The sequence below is a fragment of the Diabrotica undecimpunctata genome, chromosome 2 (genome assembly GCF_040954645.1).
Source record: "Diabrotica undecimpunctata isolate CICGRU chromosome 2, icDiaUnde3, whole genome shotgun sequence".
NCBI lineage: Eukaryota > Metazoa > Arthropoda > Insecta > Coleoptera > Chrysomelidae > Diabrotica > Diabrotica undecimpunctata.
The window spans coordinates 60,249,299-60,273,305 of record NC_092804.1 but is presented as its reverse complement, the minus strand read 5'-3'; the positions used below and the strand labels follow the sequence as shown (position 1 = coordinate 60,273,305).

Here is a 24,007-nt window from a genome sequence, read left to right as displayed (position 1 = left end):
CACCATTTATCTTGATCCCTTTTGTACAGTTTTTAAGTCCTTGTGTAAATAACTCTTCTACAGATGAACCATAAAAAGATAAAAATTGAAACCTTGTGACAACTGATATACTAGTTATTCGTTGGCAAAGGAACTGCTTACCAAGAGGGTAAAATTGGTGGGAACGCTAAATAAAAATAAAATGTAAAAAGAGACAAGCTAGATTGTCAATATTTGGATTCCAAAAAGACATTACCATAGTATAATTTATCCAACAAGGGTAAAGCCTTAAACTAACTTCCCCAAAGAAAGTAGCTGACGAAATAAAAGAAATCATATTTCCGAAGAAAACAACAGGATATGATTTAATTAGTTGGGAAATAGTAAAAAATCTACCCCATAAGGCCATATTAGAGTGATCAATCTAACATATTCTTGCTTTAGATTAAAATATATCCCAAACTTCTGCAAAATAGCCAAATTGATAATAATATCAAACCACTAACACAAAAAAAAGGATACCAACTTACCAATTTGGCTCCAGAAACAAGAATTACAAGAATGATCAAGTAAGTTATTACGCGTGACTACAAATATAATTGAAAAATCATTAGAAGAAAAGAAAATCTATTCTAAAATTCATTTAAACGTAGAAATTTGGCATAATGACGATATTAGATTTTTCTTTCGATACAGGGCAGCGACAAGCCGCTTATACGTAGTTCGACCTCTTTAGGTCTCCTCAGAACGGTATAGCCACTACTCTGAACCAAAACAAAAATCTTTCCCGTCCTGGACAATAGTTATCAAAATAACTACAGCAAACGCCAGTTAACTTGGCGACGGATTACGCAGAACGTCACTGAGAAATAGATTATGTTTACGCCCCATGATTCTCTTATTGGTGTACTATTTCTGATAAGTAGTTTCAGTGGCGTAACGGTATAGTTCAAATAATTATTACACAATTAAAAAAGTAGTAATATTTTTTCGCAAGCTTTAATATATCATTAGAAAGATGAAATTGTTATTATTTTTTTAGTCAATTTAAATAGAAAGCCACTGGTTTATAATATCTCTTTTTAATTTAACAGATAAACACAATAATAATTATGGCTGAATTTAATTAACAAATAAAACTACGTTGATATTGTCTTTCATATTAAATGGAGGGTATTGTATAAATAAAGGTAACACAGTAATTATTAAATTTTGATATTTTGGTTTGATTGTAACACTAAAACGAGTATCAAGTGTAGAAAAATAGTAAATGAAAATAATTTTCTAATGGTTAATTTTCTTCATCTCTATCATCAAAAGAAAACTCTGTACTGGGAGATTCGCTGTTAATATTTATAACAATAGGAGCTATTTTCATGGTGTTATCAACCACTATCTCGCTGTCCATGTATTCATCTTCCTTCTTAATGACATGGTCACATCATTTTCTCCAGTCATTTGCATCATTTTTATTGAACTCTTCCTCAGCCAGTTCTTGTACGTCAGCTAATTTAAATGTAAGGTTTTTCTGGCTTACATTATTTTTGACTTTAGCCTATATAAGTTCAATCGGGTTTAGGTCAGGATGGTACGGAGGTAAACGCAAAGGAATATGGCCATGCTCGCGTAAAATTTCGTCAAACTTGTATTTTACATGACGGGGTTTATGATATTTAATGGTTTCATATAATTCCGGTTTTAAAGCGGTAGGTATAAATGGAATATTTTTCTGTCCATTCTATCATTTAATTTTTTTTGAGTTGGATGTAGGCGCCCACTCTAACTGAATACTATGATAAGATGAGTTATCAAAAACTAGTACCGAGTTAGGTAAATTAGGTATTAAACGTTTTTGTAACCACTTTCCATAATTATGTGCATTCATTTCAGAGTGAAAATCCCCTTATTTTGTACCTGACTTGAAGATTAATAATCCATCCTTAATAAATTCCATGTCTCCACCGGCATGCACTATTATTAGTCGTTGACCTTTAGAAATTATAGAAAATAATCCCTTTGTTGATTCGTCAGTCCAGTTCTTCAAAAAAGTATGACCGCTGTGTAAGTAAGTCTCGTCAACATACACAATTGGCCTATTTTGAGTACAAAAATGTTTGATTTGCCTGAGATATTTTATACTCAAAGCTCGTATTTCACTTTTTTCTATAAGTAATTTTCGGTTGTTTTCGGTTCTCCTCCAACGAAATTGCATTTTGCGTAGAAGTCGCCTTAGAGATGTCTGTGGAATTGTGATATTCAAATCGTTATAAATTTTTTGTTTTAATTTTTTTTTTTCTGTCTGTTTTATAAAAATCGTAGATTATTCTGCGAATGTCTCTTGTTTGGTATTCCGGCAAATCTATGATTGATCTCCCTACTCGTTTTTTTGCCTGGACTGGCAAATTGGACTCTGTCGGTATTTTTCAAAGAAAATTTTGCCTCTCTTGTTATCCTTTCGATTGTTCTGATGGAAATTCCTGTAAAAGTAACTTAGTGATTCATTTTATCTAGTATGTAAGTATAAAAAAGTCTATATTTACTGCCATACCATAAGACAGTACTAAGACAGGTGTAATAATTTAAGTATGTTAAAAAATGTCTTTCAATTATCGAGAGTATGACCGATGTACATACAATAATTATAATTTCACAAATTTTTGCAAATATGTTTATTAAAATTTGCAAACTTGAATATTTTGGTCATGTTATGCGACACCCAGAGAGATATAATAGATTCCACTTAATAATACAAGGCAAGGTAGACTGAAGAAGAGTGGACAGGTCGAAGATGAACGTCATGGCTTAGAAACCTAACAGAATGGTTTAACAGATCCTCTGCATCCCTTTTCCGAGCTACCGTCAACAAAATTACTATAGTTAATTTGATAGCCAACGCTCTATAATCGAACACGGCACATGAAAAAGAAGAATGCCATATGATACAACCACGAAAGTACGTTATAGAACTAAAAGAGAATGAATTAGGCAGATATGACTAATAAAATATAAACGCAAATTTAAAACTCGCGATTATATTCAGTTTATTTTATAGCGAATTAAAATTAATTTATTGTACAAACTTACCTGTTGCTTTAGCTGTTGTTTCTTTCACACTTTTCAAGGTATCTGCTTCAAGCTTAAAATTTTTGAAATAATAACACATTATATATGATTTCACGAGACTGTCCATTAATAACAGAATTAGTCTTTCTATTACTTTCTAACGCCATCATTTAAAGAAACTGCCACAAACACACTTAACTATCCAAAATAATAAGAAATCTGAAAAATAACGGCCGCACTTCACTTTTGTGTTACGCACCTGACTACTGGGAGGAGACTGATGACAACCACCTAATCCACCCTAAGCAGACTTCAATTTTGGGTTTGTGCGCCTCGCCAACTTAGTGGCGTTGACAGTATATACGGACGTAACTACACCATCTAAAAACAAAAAGAGAAATCAAACGATTTCTACCTGGCGAAACCGAATTCAAATTTTTACCACTGTGCTTTCTAAAACTTGCAAAGCAAACAGCTTGATAAATTATGGCATAAAAGTTTAATTAACAAACTCAAGACTTATAACTACATTGTTCTCAGAAATTTTACAATTAAACATATCTGATAGATATTTTACAATTTGATAAGTATATACAGATTTAAAAGAAATTAAAGCAGCATTTCCTTAAGACAATGTACTAGGTCTGGTCCTCTAGACTTAGTTGGGAGATAATATCATAGCATACTTGCAGATGATTCCATCATTGTAGCTGTAGGTGCCTTTAGGAAAGAAAAAACAGGAAAACGACATTTAGGAATAAATATAATTCATGACTGGGCCCAAAATTTGAAAATTAAACTAAATTAAATTAAATTAATTGAAATTGAAATTAATGCATCATACTCAAAATACTTGGGTGTCATACTCGATTCGAGACTTAGCTGTAAAATCCACACTAAGAAGAATGCAGCGGAAATGAGTATGCTATATAAATAATATTGACTGTTGAGGAGTGTTCACAATATTAATATATATGTATATATATATTGATATGATCCGAAAATGTATATAAAGAAAAATTAATAGAGAAAAAGAAGAAGACACAAAAATTTGTAAAATCATGTTATATTTATATCATATTTAGATATACGGTTTAATTTTATTGTGTTGTGAAGTTATATTGTTTTGTGAAGAAAAGAGAATTTTTCAATTTTAGATTTATAGTAAATTTCGGACTTTTCAAATTAGGATAGGTATTTAAGATTAGTTTAAGTAAATAAAATGTTATCTCAAATCTACTTGCATTTTTTCAAGGATTAATTTCGGTTACCACGAACTAATCCAAAAAAATAATAGAATAAAACAGAATTTCTCAAAAATGGAGATCAAGTATCCTAATACCTCTCTTTAAAAAGAGAAACACATCGGACCCGGAAAACTACAAAAGAATTAATTTATTACACACAACACTAAAATTAACAACTAAAGTGATAAGACATAAACTGAATGAAACTATAACCCTAGTAGAAGAGCAACAAGGTTTTAGGTCGGGAAGATCATGCACCGCCGCTATATTTATAATGAGGCAAGTGCAAGCGAAATCATTAGGAACATTTATTTAAAAATTACTTTATAAATGGTATAATATTAAAAACCCTATCGGGCTATATCACAGAATGTTTTCGGAATTCCATCATCAGTGCTAACCTAAAAGTATAATCACTTTAATTACATCAAACATGAAATTTAAAACTTTGAAGGTTATTACAAAAATGTGTATGTTAAAAGCCACTAAATACATGGGTAAAAACCCTTTAAGGGTTTTTACCCTCAAAGGGTTTTTACCCTTAAAGGGTTACTTTTATTTATTTACTTTATTTATTTTATTTATTACCTTATTTCTTCAACAATTATATATCACTTTTTATGGAAGAACTTTTAATTACCGTCTTTAACTTTAAAGTTATTTGAAAATTAAGAACAAGTAGAGATTATGAATACGAATTATATCAAAATCTTTTATTTCTATCTTTCACATTTTTATTTTTCACAAGGTTGTAAATGTCACACAATCAAAAATAGTATTCATGTAGCCATTATTTTTCAATTTTTACTTTAAAAATCTTGGTAAGTTGTTCTGTAATTCTCATCCACACCAGTATTAAAATAAATCTAGTAACAAAAGAGAAGCAAAAATTATTTTCAAACAATATCAAATGTTAACAAAAGTATACGTATAAAACTTTTAAAATAACATTAACTTAATATTGACTTTTAAATTAGATTTACATCAACGAAACATAAATATAATTCGATTTAATTAAGTAGATTATTTCAAAATAATTTTGCATGACTGAAAGTTGGTGAATTTACATATTTAATTAATATATTTGACTGAATGTTAAAAAGTTCAAAGTGATTAACAATATATTACAATTCCATATACTTTAAATACATACATTATAAACTTATACATATTTTTATGGTTAAAAAAAAAAACAAAATATTTTAAAAATATGTAAAGGAACGTGGTTCTTATCAAACTGGCTTATTAAACCAAATTGAAATATAACTTTTGAAAACCTCAGGATTGTGTTGAACTAAAAAAATTATGAGAACATAAGACTGTATTAGCGGTAGCGACCTGATGATGATTAAGTAGGGAAGGTATTGAAATAAAATACTATGTAAGGACAAAATACCCTACTACTTGCTGTAAGAGATATGTAGAAGGTATAAATAAGAAATTATAAAATTATGAATTATGTACGACAGTTAAATATTAAGGAGCAACCAAATGAACAAAACATTAAGGGCACAAACAGAAACTCAAAACCCAATAAAATATAAGAAAAAATAAGATAGGTTTAAAAATGTTAAAGAAAAGTTACAGGAAAGACTCTATAACAAACTGCTTATTAAAGATTTGGATGAAAATGTAATTCCAGCAGACTTTTCAAAAATAAGAATGAAAAAAGGAGTTAGAGAGGGTGACACTTATTTTCATTCCTTGGCTTTTCCCTTTTTAGGGGTCACTGTCCCTTACTCTTCGTCGCCACTCATTTCTGTCCATCGGATCTTCTTCACCTAAATCTTTCTCTCTTCTTCTGCCACACAGTCCTTCTAGCTTCTCCTCTCTTTTCCTCTGCCTCTCCTTCCACTCGCTTCTAACAGCCCTATCCCTCGTCTCACATAGTTGCAGTCTTTGTTCTTGTTTTTGAGACTGTAGTCTCGTAGGCTCTTTCCGTCAAGTCGTTTCTGATCCTGTCACTTCTAATCTTACTCAACATCCACCGTAACATTTTTTTTTCAGCTAACTTAATTTTCTTTCCCTGAAACTTGTTTACGGGCCACACCTCACCGCCGTACACCAAAGCAGGTCTCACCATACTCTTGCATATCTTTCCTTTCGGCTATGCCGATACCTAGTAACTTTATATTATACTTTATATTAGTGACTGTCGATATAAACAAACAACCAGTTTATTAGGGCTGCAGCCAGAAAGTTGGCCGAGATGTTAGAGAAACACTCTTTTGATTTTTTGTCTAGCTTTCGGAATTGTTTTATTCCTTTTTCAAGACACTGTAATATAGATAAAAAAATGTGAAAATATTTACAAAATATTACAATTCGTCAGTGCAACTTACTAGTGGTTGAGATTATTTACAATAAACTTTGACACTCAACATTAATAACACAGATATAAAATATAATAATGGACAAAATACATTCTAAAATTTAAGTAAGGATAGTAAAACTTGGTTTATTTCATGACATCTTTTGATTGTGTGTTTTAACTCTGATACATAGAGAACAGAAAGAAAAAATAATATGATTAAAGTGTAATTAGGTGTTCTTAATATTATATTTCTTTTCAAGAACCAAGAGGCCCCTATTGGGTAGTTTTAATTTTTAATTATTAAACCTGTATTAATGGTATGCAACCAGTTATACACACAGGTATATTGTGACGTGTATATGTAGAGGTAAATATTTATTTTATTTTTAATGTTTTTCCAGTAAATAACAATAAATGTTGCTCAGTTTATCCATGACAGACTTTTTATTTATTCAAGACGTACTAGATTTTATGAAACACATTTTAAAAAAACACGTTTTGAATGATTGTTTTTATTATACAGGAATCTTCTAAATTAAACACATGATTCAGAGTTACTGCATATTCTGTGAGTGTACATGCATTTATTTTATTGGTTTTTATGTCACTACCATGTGAGATCACCCTACTGTGGAAGTTACGAGATGATTCTCCGATGTATACGTTGTTACAATTGGTAAACAGTATAGAATAAACAACATTCGATGACTCCTGTATTGTGAAAGGATCTTTTGTTTTTGTGTATAACTTCGATACCGTTTTCACATTCTTAGTTGTAATTTTTAAGCCATTAACATTTTTAAAAATGTTCATTAGCTTTGTTGTCAGAACTGGAATGTAGGGTAAGGAACCATAAGTTATTTTAGATGATATTACTGATGTGTTGTATGTCAATGTCAATTGTCGGACCTTATTATTATGAAAATTGTAGTTTTCAGAAAATTGCGAAGGAAAACGAGAACCGAAAATGAGTTTATTTAAAAGCCCCATGGGGTAGGAGTTCTCTAGTAGTATAGATCTCAACTTTTTTAGTCCCTTGTCCCTGAACTCGATGTGTGACAAGGACAAGTTGGTAACCCTAGTTTTTAAGGCTAAAACCAAATTTGTTTTCATCTTGAATGGATGTTGAGAATGAAACTTTGTAACTACTGGTTACTAAAACAAGGTTTACTATACCACTCCGTCCTTAGCATGCCATCACTGCCACTGATATATATATATATATATATATATATATATATATATATATATATATATATATATATATTGAAATGATATTGTTTAGGAAATTGGTTTGTAAGTTGTATACTACATAATATTAGATATGGGGAGGTATTTGGTTATTTTAATAAGTTATATACTAGAGAATTTAATAAAAATTATTTATGTGAGGGCATTTTTAAGAAATTAGCATATAATAATTGTAAAAAGTTGTATTTTAGTAATTATAATGTGGTAGATATATTTAAGTGAGCCATGTGCATAGGCAACCAACTATACAGTAAATTGACAGACAGAAATTAATCATAATACGAATGTAAAGTGGGGTTATAATAATAATGTTAGTTTAAAATGTTTAATTTATATATATTTAATGATTTAAATGTTTATTCTGATCTGAAAAGCCTAAATGTCAACAAAATTATTAATAGAAAAGAATGGAATTCTCTAGATCACCGCAGATGGCCATGTTTGCGAAATGGTTTGTTCCAGAAAATTCAGACATGTATTTAATAGAACAAATGGAACATGATTTATTGCCAGATGATTCTAGAACAGAAAAAAAAGATATAAATACCCGGTGATTTGGATTAGGAGGCATCAGTTATAAGTTACAGTTACTATGAGGCCAGTTTATTATGAAAGTTAGTAGAAGATAGACTAATTTAGTTAGTGAAGTCAATTGTTCAGAATTTTCAAGAAGTCAGGCAGTCAGAAGAGTTTTAGTAAGAAAGTCAACTCAAGCAGTTTAGTAAGAAGTATGAAAGTTATTTAGAGTCAGTTAAATAGTCCAATTGTTTAATATAGTGAGTTAAATGAAGATTAAAAATTATGCATATATTTTATTGCACATTGATAATTATACACAAATAATTATTGAAGATAAAAAAAGTATATTGGAAGAAATTAAAATTATATTATGATTGGAGATTAGTATAAATCAACTTATAATAATTGGATATTGGTATATTGAAAAGAAGAATAAATATAAATGCTGTTTTGCTGGTTTGCTTGGTGGTTTATAAATGCTGGTGAAGAAAAATATATCTTAAATTGGTAGAAGCTGATAATTGGAAAAAGTAATTTCACAAAAACAAGGATAACCGAAGTACGAAGACAGTCAGTGGTGATTAGAATCTATATAGTGGAAAACAGTTCATTTAGGCATTCAGTGAAAGAAAGGTACAAAATTTTGTTAATATAATATAGTTAGTGTCATAACAATTTCAATTTTGAAGATAGTTTGTTTAAATTTTACATTGTCTATAGAATTTAATTAGTTTTATAAGAATATCAATTTAAAGATAGTTTATTTTAAATTTACATTGGCTAGGTTAGATATATATGTGTGTTTCATAATAGTTATAATAAAGATAATTTAAAAAAGTACTTACAAACTAATTCTTTGAGAACCGCGATAAAAACCCTATATTATTAAAATACTCATTGCTCATCATTCAAACAAATAATACATCATAACAATATATATATATATATATATATATATATATATATATATATATATATATATATATATATATATATATATAAATATATATATATATATATATATATATAAATATATATATATATATATATATATATATATATATATATATATATATATATATATATCATAACCACTCAAAATCAAACGTATAATGCGTTGTTTTTATGTTTACCAAGAATTTATTCACCTTTGAGGTTCATATCTTGCTTATTTTTAATTTCACTTTTGTTCCTGTAAAAACTTTAAGGAATTTCCCTAACATTCAAAAAGAAACGTGTCATGTGTAAACAAATATATATTTTTATGTATTCGAAATACGATAATTGAATTTTATTGTTGACTGCACGTGCAATATAAATGAGTCTGGAAATTTAAATTATTTAGAAGTTAATGGTAAATATAAGTCGGTTTAACTTAGCTTGGGAATATTGTGACTGAATTATAGCCACAACATACAATAAAAAATTATTTCCTATGGTGACACCATAATAAGAGTAATCTATTTGTAAATACTAATCTATAAATGACTAGAAATATTCAAAAGTAAACATTTAAAGCTTCGTTTTAGTTGATGCAGTTTTATTTTGTTAATAAACTGCTTTTTTGAAAATTAATTTCTTTATTTAATTTTTGTCAAAAATCTATCTTTATTTTTTCAGATAAGGCGCCGTTTTAAGGCAAAAGAAATAAATCATCTTAAAGCGTACTTCATGGCTTTAATATGTTCTCAAGAACTATCTAATACAATACCATTAAACCAGAATAATAAGAAGAAGTATCACTAATTTAATTTTAAATAGGCGCGCAGGTCCAAAGAATGTTGAAAATTACCTACCTGAAACATGACACAAGTTGCAAATAAATAATTATACGATTAAAAACAAAACATATATTTTTAAATAATATTAGCAAAATCAATATGGTCATAAAATAAATAAATTTATACTACTTATACCTAATACAAGATAGTTTTATAGAAAGAAGAAAAAACATAAAAAACATTAACCTTGAAAAGTTTAGGGAGCTCTTTGGTATGGCACATTACTTCTCTATTTTCCTACACGAAATCCAAGCAATATAATATGTACGGATTACCATGGTAAAAGCCGGACTACTCTTAACTATGACCTCTCTCTATATATGTATGGCCAACTGGCCAGTGGTCTCACAGCTCAAACGCCGTCGAAAGACAAGCCAAAATGGATCTCTCCGCGGACTAAGAACCGTTAATAAACTCAACCAAATATATGTCTAACAGTTAGGTAAACATTTATACATGGATTTATAGAGCTCTAACATATTCAAGGCAGTAATCATTTTAAGGTATAACAAACACAGAGGAAATTAAAGGGGAGACTGGAAAAATGCAATTATATGCCAAATCCACCAAAGTGAGATCAATTTATAAACATAAATTGAGGGTGGATCATAAACAGGAGATTGAGTTACTTCACAGAGCAAATCATTAGAGAATACCAGGCAGGATTCAAACCAGGACTGTCTACTATTCAATGATCAGCTATTCAACGTAAAACAAATATATTAGCTAAAGTCTATGAGTATGATATAGGTATCTACCAAATCTTTGTAGATTCTCTCTCTCTCTCTCTCTCTCACTCTCTCTCTCTCTCTCTCCCTCCCCCCCCTCTCTCTCTCTCTCTCTCTCTCTCTCTCTCTCTCTTCACACACATTCAATAATGATTCCATAAAGAATGCATGCGACTTAGCGACTAATCTACCAAGATTGTAGAGGACACTTTTGTTTATATACATTATTAAATATTTATTATAATTAAGTTGAATCCAAATTAAAACAAAGGTTTGGTTTAATAATTTAGTAGACATGGGAGGATATGTATAAAATTTAATAAAACTGTAAATAGTAACTAGTTAACATCAATATCATTTACAATTAATTACATAAATCAAATAATATACCAATTATCTGAAAGTATTAAATTAGATAAACTACACTTGAGTGCAAAACAATCGACTCAAAAGCGATATTTGAGATTACACCTTCTGTTTCAATTTAAGAAGTATGAAAATACACAGATGTAATGTGCAAACAGTAACTTGAACTTACAAAAACTGCTATTGCATTATTTGGAAGATGCATTATAAAAACAATATGCAATAAGAAAAGAGTTTCCTAAATAATTATCATTGTAACTAACGCAAGAAAGACATTATGAACAGAGAAATCATTAATTACAAAATTAATTTCTTTATTATGTTTCGCTGATGACCAAATACTGATTACTCAGGATCATGACGACTTGAGTTACATGACTCGGAAGCTAATAGAAGAATATAACAAATGGGGTCTCGAAGTCAACATTAAGAAAACTGAAGACATGTGTATTGGAGGGACAAAACAGTCCATTATATTAGACGATGGGGTAGAAATTAGAAACTGTGATGAATACAAGTACCTGGGTATGAAGATAACTCAAGATGGAACACTCGATGTTGCTATAAAAGACAGAAACATACAGGGTAGAAAAGCCATATCCATGATGAACGGAATTCTGTGGGACCAAACAATATCTAAAGCGAACAAACAACTCATATACAACACCATACTTAAAAGTGTAATCACATATGGCAGCGAAGTTTGGCAAATGAAACAAAGAACAGAGAAACTGTTACTAGCAACAGAAATGGACTTCTGGAGAAGAGCAGCAGGAAAATCAAAAAGAGATCGGATACCAAATGAGAGAATACGTGAAATGATGGGAGTCAAGCATACAATGGTTGATGACATAAAAACAAAACAGTTAATATGGTACGGCCATGTACAGAGAATGCCAGATGACAGGATTCCAAAACAGATTTTGACGTGGACACCACAAGGGAGAAGGAAAAGAGGAAGGCCGAGAAAAAGCTGGAGAGAGGGAATTGAAAAAGAACTAGAGGAAAGAGAAATCCCTCCAGGCCTATGGCTGAATAGAGAAGAATGGCGGTTAGGAGTCGGAAGGCGTCGGAGAACGCTGTAAACCGATAGTAGTAGTAGTAGTATTTCTTTATTTTTCAGTATTTAATATTACCACCCCTACTCCTAATTACACTTTCCAATCGATTTCGCATGGATCGGATGACTTCTAATAAATTATTAACGCATTGCTTCCTATGCATCATTAAGTGCAGCTCTCAATTCCATTATACTCCTTGGTGCATGATTTTTGTCCGGGATCGACGCAATCCAATTTATTGTAGGTATACCAATCTCAGTCAGATAGGTGGTGGTAACTCGTGCGCTATGGCATCATGCATTATCGTGCATTAAAATAAAGGCATCACCAATAAATCCCGAGTATGGAACCATACGTTCCTCCAAAATGTCTCTGATGTAACATACCGTCGTTAAACCTCCTTCGCATCTTCCACCACGCACAAAAACCAAGTCGGTTTTCCCATCCATGGAAATGCCTGCCCAAAACATACAAGAACCGCCTCCATATGACACAGTTTTACCAATTACAGTCGTACCAATCCAGATGTTCGCGCCTTTGCTTCTGGGCTGCAGTTAACTTGGGACCCGTAACTGCCCTTTTTGGTGTCAAGTTGTCTGCCGTCAGTCTTCTTCTGATTGTCCAAACGCTGGTAACCACACCTCGGACCTCCCTAAACTCTTCTTTAATATTAGCGTCAGTCAAATGTCGACTTCTCAGAGATTTGGATACAAGAAATCGATAATTTCTCTCTGTAGTTATTCGTTTACGGCCTCCTCCTTATCGGCGGACATAATCACCAGTATCTTGGTACCACGGCCCTCTGGCTCAGGTCTTCCCTTAATAATGCTATTGCTTGAGCTGCTTTGACTTATGTGGTATTCATTTGTAATGCAGTTGCAAATTTAAGTGATTAAAGTATTAGTGGGTTGCTATGGAAATTAATGCGTACGATATCAACCGAACGCGTTAAGTTAGTGCGGGTCGATTTCAATGAGTCAAATTCTGACTCCCTCTCTACGTGTTGCATTATTTATCATTTTACCATTTTATCGATTTACCAAAAAACAAAAATTTTTTTAAACTTAATAATGAGGTTAATGATTGTGCACTAAATATGTTTAAATTTACACTTTTTAGATTGAAACCGGAGAGGTACTTTCGCAAAATAATTTTAAGTCCATTATTTTGCACTCAAGTGTAGATTTAATAAATTGCATTGATAAAAAAAATATTCTCAAAACGTTATACTTGTTGCTATAAAACTAAGAAATAAAGAGTATAAAACTTTGACTTAGATTCATATCTATTTATATTGATCACTCAAAATACTATGTATATTTAAATGAGGATACTACTTTCATTACACATTGCACATAGCACACTAATCGACTGCTACCTGGGACATTTAGAAGAGACCTGATTTTATTTTAGTATTCAATATTGAAACTAGTCTATGATTCTTCGCGAATTAACATGATTATGGAGGAGACAAATAAAGAAAAGATTGTAGGTGCAGCCACCATTAGTGCAGAGATATCATATATCTATAAAATCTTTTTCAAATTTTGATACTATTCTTTTCCATGCATTTCCTTTAATAATTTTGTAGCTTCTTCTTCTTCACGTGCCATATCAGAGTTATCCGACGTTGGCGATCACCATTGCGAAGGCTTCTCGATCTTCTGCTACATATTTTTAATTTTGTAGCTATATTGTTTTCATTTATGCTCCCAAAGAACTGGCTCCCCTTCAACAGAAGTTATAAAATCTTCCGTGTTGAAATCCATATTATCTTCCATACTTAACGGTCAACGAATTATCAAAACAAAACTGAAAACAAGAAACTGAAAGTGGCACGTGTAAACGATTTGATTCAAAACAATACTCTGCTAAAAATAGAAAAACGTCCGGTGGCTGGTTTGGTGGCGAAGGTAAGATACTAGTCGGTGACTACTTAGTCACTGAAGGCAGACAGACACTAAAGTTGCTCGTCTATAATCGTTTATTTAAAACAATGCTTTACTGCAATTGAACACCGATGGCGTGGCATCACCAAAGTTCAATATTTGTAGCATTTATGTTTCACCAGACGAAACTCTAACTAAATCCGAACTACTTAATCTTTTTTAACAAATTCCCTCGCCTCGAATAATTACGGGAAATTTTAATGGCCATAACATTAAACGGGGATCAAATAAAACAACACAGAGGGGAAATATGTTAGAAAACGTTTTTACCGCTATGAACCTATGCCTACTTAATGACGGAACTCCAACAAAATTCAATATGGCTACGGGAACATATTGTGCCATTGATCTCTCCATATGGGAACCCTCTTTGCTCACCCAATTTAATTGGACGTACTAAAATATTTATATAGTAGTGACCACTTCTCAATCGTTTAAAACTGAAAATGGAGTCGGAGTGGTAATAGTTAACACACAGAGAATAAGATGAACAAGATATTAATCGTGGCAGACTTTATGTCATTACTACAAATAATCAGAAAAATATACACGCAGGATCCATTAGCTTTAGTAATAAAAGAAGAACTAAATAAATTGCATACTGAATATACAACCATCAAGTTTCTCTAGGTCTCATCAGATGCTGGAATAGCAGGTAACGAAGTAGTAGACAAAAATTCCAAAGAAGCCATAAAGGACAACAGTATCCCCATATCACCCTAATCTGTAAGTATGGATCTAAATAGCTACTTCGTAAAGCACCTGTTCGAGAACTGGAACAATAAATGGAAGTATATACCATCAAAACTTCAGAAAATAAAAAATAAGATTGGACCATGGCAACTACCCGAGGTATCCAGACGAAAAATAATTATTTCAGGTTTACGACTTGGACATACCCAGTTTTGTCTGGGAACATTTGTTTAAGAAAGAAGAACGCCCAATTTGTGATTAGTGCGATTCAGCCCTTACGGTAAAAGTGCTACTGGAAAAGTGCGAAAAGTTCAATCGTCACAGAATTAAATACCAGTTATCAAAAAATCTTAAAGACATTTTAAATAAAAAACACAACCTACTTTTGTTTTTAAAAGACTGTAATTTACTAAGCCAAGTGTAATCAACTGTTACCGTGCCGTTAATAACCTTATCAGGTTAAAGCGGGATTTTTGTAAATAAAAAAAACACCGACTGCAGACACTTGTGTATGACACCAGTCTCTTCGTCGAAAGGGTACTACTTAGCGCGGCTTCACACATACTCGGTCGCCGGATACACGGCACCGTGTACACAGGTAAAGAGTGTACATATTAATCGATACTTCCACACATACCGTGCTCGTTTAAACGGTAACCGGGAACCGTGATGTCACCGGGCATACCCACTATAAGCACGGGTAAGCCCGGACAAACGTTGACGTATTCACGGCGATCGTGCACGTAGTGGGATATCAAATTAAATGTGGGCGTTCATATATATGCATTCTTTGCAAAAAAACCATTTAATAGAGTACACGACTTCCTTAAAAGTAGAAGGTTATTAGATATTTTAGAAAGTAAAAGGAATTTTTGTTGTGAATAACTTATGAAAAATGGCTGATGTGGAAATTGTTACAGAGCATTTAATAAGTTTGGTGCATGGAAGACCTGTAATATAAGACAAGCGAAATATACAAAGACAGAAATGAAACAAGAAGTGCTTGGCAAGAAATTTGTAGGGAACTGAAGAATAACTTTGAGGAGTTGGAATCTGTGCATATATTACTTATATACTAACAAGAAATTTTGGTCATCTGCCATTTTACAGATCCAATAGGTATCAGAAAATAATCACTTACAATATTTGTATGTTATTTGCGTTAATACCCTCACGTACATTTTCTGCTCTAGGGATATCTTTAAGCCCCGTGATGGTTAAAGTATTATCTGATTCATATCCCTCTCTATCGCGAACAAATTTATGTAATACAACACAAACCTTCACGATATCGACAGCATAATTAGAATTCAAGTTGATAGGTCGATGAAAAATTTGCCATTTATTACTTAATATTCCAAAAGTACACTCCACATATCTTCGGGCTCTAGAGAAGCGATAATTAAAATATTTTCTCTTGGTCGTTAAGTTATGTCCACCGTAAGGTCTAAGAAGATGTCTATCAAGTACACATGCTTCTTCTGCAATAAAGACATAGGATACTTTAGGCCTCATTGATCCTGGTAGACATGGTTTTTCAGAAATTTCTAGTTCCTTGTTTTTTATGGATTTCCATAAGGAACAGGTCTTAAATATATTCGAATCGCAATTTTTTCCGTAACTTCCAATATATACGTAGATAAACCGATAATGGATTCTGCTACAGCCAATAAAACTATTGAAGAGTACCCTTTATAATTGAAGTACATTAAACCTATCGGATTAATAATTCGAATGTGCTTTCCATCAACTGTTCCTAAACAGTGTGGAGTGGAAAATTTGCTCTATTTTGAAATCCATCGGCAATTCTAAGCTAGTTTTGTTTCTGTGGTTCGGGAATACACTCAGAACGCATAATTAACCATATGTTATTGCATATCTTTTTAACAATGCGGCTTATTGTGGAAATACCTAGTCGATAAATGTAGTGTAGATCTGTGAAAGTACAGCCACTGTCGAGATATCTGCAAAAAACAGTATATTGTACTAAATATTGTAGTAGTAATAAGCAGGTTTTTTTTTTGTTGTTGCAGGTAAACAGGTGATGAAAAAATGGGGAAATATCCGTGATACGTTTCAAAAATCTTGTAAAAAAATTAAGCTAGCTACAAGATCGCGATCTGGGGCAGTAACTGATAAAAAGTATATTTATAACGAGCAGTTACAATTCTTAAAAAAGGTATTTGAGGAACGCCAAACAAAAGATAGTTCAACTAACACTGGACTATCAGAAGTATTAAAAGCAGCAACATCTGACACTAATTTCACCGACAGCAACATTTGTAAAGAAAATACCGCTGCCAATGTAACTACTCCACATGCTTACAAATTTTCCAAAACGTCAACACTAAGAAAATGTAAAGCAGACCCTGTTGAATTACAAATGATTGAAGCTCTTAAGGAGAAACCTGATCGTCAGATATCCTTTTTTGCTAGTATAATTCCTTCTTTACAAAGTTTCCATGAATTTGAGATATTGCAATTTCAGATGGGAGTACTGCAAACATTACAAACAAATAAACAACGACAGCAGATGCTTCCTAGACAACTGTCCACTGCTGCAAATCTAAACATTCTAAAGTCAGTATTAACAACGTCAGATATTACAACAAACCGATCATATCATAATTGCAACATGTACGCCCTAATGTGCTACAAATACAAACCACTCAGTTCTTACCAATAATACCATCCACTTCTTACCAGTTGCAGCGGTCTCCTCTTTCAATAATATCATCACCCCAGTCACAGTATAGTGATTCCTAAATTTCATTAGATTCAATTGATTTCATTTACTGTTAAATATCATTCACATTGTCGACACCATATTATAATAAACAATAATAAACTCGAATGTGTTTTTACTTACCTAATTGTAACTGCCAACATTTGCATTGGGTTAATGCATTCTCACATAAATGTGTTTTGCTTCTGAAGAAAATCGTTTAACAGATGATGTAGTTCATCAAACGTGGATATTGTCATTCTAAAGTAATTAAAAAATTTGTTCTCAACTACTCGCAGTTCCAAGAAAAGAGTATAAAATACACCAAACTCTTTCCTTTTCATATTAATGAGATGAATCCACACATTTCTAGTTCTCTTTCTTCTCTTTATACGCCGATAGAGAATTATCATGGCAACGATGTGTTTTCGATTCATGGAGAGCATCGACTTTCAGCGCGTGCCACAAAATCGTTTAAGTGTAAACGGTGCCGTGTAACCGGCGACCGGGTGTGTGTGAAGCCGCTCTTATACAATGATCTCTTCTCGAAGAGGCTAATAAGAGGACTTGGTAAATTAACCGTCTGCCTGCCTCTCTTCAGTACTAAAAAAAAATTAATTGCGTGGTATTTAAGCTTTTTGTTTTGCAACATATATACGGTACCTGATTTTCCTGAACTAAAAAACACACTTCCATTTTAGAGAAAGAATGGTTTGTTGTTAATTGTTTAGAACAAATATCCGATATACGATATTTCCTTAATAAATAAACATCCGATTTCTCCTCTACACTCACTATATTTAATATTGTGTATAGCCTTTGTTGCAATACAGACATTTCTAAAGAAGTATGTGACATTATTATGAAGCAACTGAAAGAAGGTTTTCTTTTTCGAGGTCATCAACAGGCGACAAAACCGTGTAATAAAGAGACATATTTGAAACATTACCAAAATTTCCCTTGTGATATTTTAAATGCATATCTAGCTACTTTTATCCTATGTAATGTAAAGCCAGAGTGAAAACGGAATTAAATGTAATACATATATTCGAGATAAGACTTAAAAGCAATCGTTGCAACTATAAATATAAATTTACTTTATTTCTTTTTAACTTGCAATCTTTGAAACATTTTTGGGAAAGCTAAAAGAATGATAATTTTATTGTGAGAAGTGTAGTTTTAAATCTGCATGCAAAATATTTTTGGTAATTTTTTCTATTCCCAAATTCAAAAATCACAAACCGCCACTGGTTATAATCCAATTATTTTACCATTATCCATTAAAATTGGCTAAATGCAGTATTCTAATAAAACACTAATATATAATATGTGTAATTATCTATGTCAAATTATGTTACATCAAATTAACTTAAATCAAAAATAATTAAATAATAACCTGATCGCTATAAACTACCAGAACTATAATTGATTATATGATTAACATGAAGTGACCATAAGACTAATATACTCAATTTACTGAGCGCATTCCCAACTGTCTAGTAAATTTAGTAATTAATTTTTTTGCCATGTTGTAACGACTATTTTGCCTACTACATAGGGTATTATTATAAGGGGGTGAAAATTATTGGGGTGTAGATAGGAAAACAAATCGAAATTTTTGCGAACGGCTACTCAGGGTTAATTTGGAGAACTGGGTCGTGGATAAGTGAATGGAAAGGGGGCTTGGAGGCAACTACAAAAATTAAACAAAAGGAGTACTTACATAAATCTCCTGGACAAACAAAACACAAGAAGGTTCTCAAGCTATTTAAAATAAGGACGCCGCTTTGAAAAATATTCCTCCTGCTGGATGAAAGAAAAGGTTCTTCCTTCCTAAAAACACAAAAAGGATTTAGGAACTTTTTTTTTAAGAAATAAACAAATTGGTTTCGGGAAAAAATTAAATATTTATTGTTGTCTCACCACAAACAGTTACAAATATAAATAATAACAATAAAATACAAAATATCAAAAACAAACTTACTATGTCCTATCAGTTTACAAACTCTTGAAGTTGGAGATGCTACAAGAACTTACAATTGTTACTGGGCGATGATTTGAAGCAGAAATAAATTATTACAAATAAAAAAATATCTTTTTAAGTGAAACTATGCATAAAGGTTAACCTTATTCTAAAAAAACAAGATCTATTATGATTAGGTATTCACCAAATATCAAAAAAATAAAGCTAGCTGTCAGATGTCAATATTTAATTTTAAAACTGAAAACAATTAATATGACAGCTAAGTCACACCCTAACATCTACAATTTAAATTATTACCATCTATTAAACTGTTATGAAAGCAATTATTATTAGAAAATATTAATTTTTCCTTTAAAAATCAACACAAAAGATTTACCTGGATTTCACTAAAATGTCTTTAAAATTTCTGGGATTAGGAACTGGACTTACACTCTCTGCCACACGAACAAATTCATCTCCAAACTGCGAAGAATGAGGCTGGAAGTTGGGTACTGGACACAAACTTTGAAACTCTGCTTCTTTAAAAACTGAAACATATGTGGGTACCTTTCAAATTTGTTGGAAACGCCACAAATCTCTTAGATACAAATCTCTTAGGTGAGAGACGACATAAAACAAAATCAGTGATTACTATTGTCAGAACTGACACATTAGATTGAGTATAAATCACTTTTTTCAACAAATTTGTCGGCTTTTTAACTCTGACACTCGGAGCGTCTTGACTGTTCAAAGATTCTTCCAAACCTTTAACTGCACAAATAAAAATATGAAACTTTCTTTTCAACTGCTCACTAACTAAATCCCGATAAAAAACTAATAACGAAAAAACATTGACAAATTTATAGAAAATTCGGACTAACACGGACACCAACTACTTTTGACAGTGGCTCCAGCGAGAGCGATGCAATTCTCTTCCCCGCAAAACCTTCTCAGCGATCTAAGTGGATGTTAATTTCAGGCACAATATTGATTGGCTTAACGATCAAAGAAAATACTAAGGAAATACGCATCTGTGATATATAAACAAACTTCAAAATGTGTTTATTATCGACTCCAACGATGCAAAAGGATTTAAAATACTTTTTTGGTGTTTTAATACATACGGGGTGGTTTCAATACATAGGAAAGAATATAAAAATGCTATAATGTTGGTCAAATTTTGACTTCGCTTTGAAGTTACTATAGAACTAAGTACACGTGCTCATAGTCAATACTATTTTTAACAACTTTAAAAAAAAGTATTCGTTGCTTTTTGCGGATGCGATGATCTTTATATAACATATGAGATCAACAGAAAGGGAGTAGAATGTTTATGTTTCTATCTAGAACCTGCTGGTTGCTCTTTCACTTTAAATATTAAGATATACAAAAAAATAAGCAAGACGAATATAAGTAAACTATATTTAAAGCAAGTGACATAAAATAGAATATTATATTATACATTTACTTCTAAATTATTGAAACCTACAAAATTAAAATATGCGTGACAAAACTACGAAATAAAATTTATGCAAAGTTGAGAATAAATGCAGATGTACTTTTACAACTTGTGAATAAATTAACGTTAAATAAAAATAGCTGCACGAAATCAACATGTGTGTGTGTGTGTGTATGTTTTATTGGCACTGGTTTTAACAACCAACTGGCCAGTCAATTTGTTTTGAGTTTTCTCTTTACAAAAGATTGGGTTAATATTTACATTTAAAACTATTGTATTGTATTGGCAGTTAAGATATGAAATGTTAGAAACTTACTTAATAGACTTTGAAAAATTAAAGGCAAATATCGAGCACAGTTGTAATAATCAAATCTTGGCCAAGTACTTTCGCTGTCTACAGCATCATCAGGGGCATTTCGTCAAATTTGGGCTATCCAGCAAGCGCAGAATGTAATAAACATGAAATTGAAACAAACAGTTTAAAATTATTTAAAAAGATTCTACGCTACATTCTTGTCGGTAACAGGAGAGAGAATGATTCTCTTTCATGGTGACTTCCTCATAATACAGATTTGAGTTTATTAAAATTGCCGAGGCACCACCGACAGTTTCTGAAAAGCGGTCGTCTCTGACAATATTATATCCGTGAAAGTTTTCTGGTTTAAATCTAGTTTCTGAAAATAATGCGATATCAACTTTCTGGTCTTCTAGTAGGTGGAGGAGATTTTCTCTATTAGAGTTAGCCGATCTACAATGCCATTGACAAATTACCAAAGTATTCATTATTATATGAGAGAGAACTTAAAACTGTTTGAATTAAATTTATTAAAACTGATTGTTCTGGGATTTCAGAATTTTTGTGATTCATATTAGAAATAATACTTATAACTATATTTGATATTATTTCTGTTAATTCTTTAGGAGATTCATGTATTTTGGATCCTTGCTCTGCATTAAATGTAGATTGATAAGAAAATGAATTAAAAATGCCGCCAGGTCTATTGGACATGGGGTTTAACTTTATTATTTTTTGATGTTTTATTGCTATTGGGTCTTGCGAGGAAGGGAGGGGACGTTTGGATTTTGGATGTTATTGTATATCTGTTTGAAACTAAAGGTTGGGCAAGCTGATTGGTGGTGAGGGGATGTGGACAATTAAGGAATATGAAAAGGATGGAGCGTTCATAATTGGAATTTGATGTGAATTTATTGAGGAATTATTAGCTGTTATCGATGCATAGGTTACTTTAGAATATAATTTAAGCGTTTCTTTGAAAGACAAGCTGTTTTCAGACATGTAATGTTTTATTTATTTATTTTTTTTTTTTTTGACGATCGAATTCTGGACATATCTCCCATTCATTAGTGAAGTGTTCACCTTCACAGGAGAGACCTTTTTTATTAAAGGATGATAAAGAACAAGAATCAGAAGGGTGGGACTTATGAATTTAAGACACCTAGCGTTGCTTTTACATTGCTTACAGTTATAAATAATTACTTTTTGTTGGTATTTTTCTACATTATGTAAAACATGGTTAATTACGATATATTTTGGTATACTTTGACATTTGAATGATACAATTACCGATTTTGTAGGTTTACAAAGTACTTTATCATCTGTTACTATTTTTCTCTAGTTTCTTTTCAACTAATCCAATGAGAATTTACAATGGTGATCAAACGCACCCGCAGGTATGGCAATTATAGGAAAATAATTACCAGACTATGCTTTTAGCGACCTATAACTCGCTAACCACTCTTTTATAATTTTAGTATATTTATAATCTGTTATTTTTCTTTTCTACTTTCAGATTTTTATCCAACAATCGCCTGCAAGAGCTAAAAAATAGAACATTTGCCAATCTTACCGTATTACAAGCTCTGTAAGTTAAAAAATAGTGTTTTACATATCAAGGTCTAGTTTAATTTTAATTTTATTTTTAGGACCTTAAACAACAATTTTATAAAAAAACTGGAACTCGGTGTTTTTCTAGACATTCCTTCTTTACAATCTTTGTAAGTATATACTATGTAGGATAAGATGTATATTAACATATATGAGTCTATATAAACGGTTACACTATTAATGAAAATCTTTGGAACCATTTTATCTTGCTAACCAACATATATCCAAGGCAATGAAGCACTAAACCGACCAATTTTCCGCAGTAAATGAAGCGCTATGCAACTTTCCATTCGCTTTAGGATAGTGTCTGGAAAGTTTTTGAACAAAATTAATGTTCGGGAGATTTTTTTGCATTTGAAGAGAATTGTAATATATTGATTAGGCTGAATAGCACTGCTAGGTATTTATAGAGCGTTAGCAAATAAACAATGTTCGACACAATTTTTATTTAGGATTAATGTTATCTGTAGTACATTATTATGATTGATGGACTGATTCAATCGCGGTAGACAGATAAATATATCTTCATAAAATTACTTTTTATTAAAGATTCATCATAGTTTTTTTGAATGTTATAATGTGTTATATTATTATTTTTTCTTTTTTTTTTTTCATTTTTTATGTTTGTACGATTTTTTATATGACTTGCATTTTGTGCATAAGTAAAGTGCATTTTCATATTGAAAGTGAACGGTAATAAGTTTAATTTTTAACTCGGGTGATTTCGATGTTTTTGAACACGAATATCATAATGGGGATGGTTCCTCGAGGTACCTGGTGTCCAGGATGGACCTCATCTACTCTGGTTTTGTTATACTCTGTCAAAATCGGTCAAATGTAATTATTCGGGGATTTTTGAGATCATTGAATATGAATATTATGACAGAGATAGTCTCCAACGTACCTAGTGCTCAGGGTAGACCTCACCCATCAAAGTTTTGTTATTGGTATTCGAAATTAGTCGGAAGTTATTATTTCGGAGTTTTTGACGTCGCTAAATACG

The 24,007-nt window shown here is 31.5% G+C and overlaps 1 protein-coding gene across 2 annotated transcripts in view; it reads left to right on the top strand.

The window, feature by feature from the left end:
* Lgr4 (Leucine-rich repeat-containing G protein-coupled receptor 4) overlaps window positions 1-24,007 on the top strand; it is an 832,616-nt gene that overhangs the window by 734,501 nt on the left and 74,108 nt on the right. For both annotated transcript variants that reach the window (XM_072523012.1, XM_072523013.1), the window contains 2 exons: window positions 22,910-22,981; window positions 23,043-23,114. In XM_072523012.1, coding sequence (XP_072379113.1) covers window positions 22,910-22,981; window positions 23,043-23,114 — 144 coding nt within the window. The remainder of the gene's footprint in view (window positions 1-22,909; window positions 22,982-23,042; window positions 23,115-24,007) is intronic.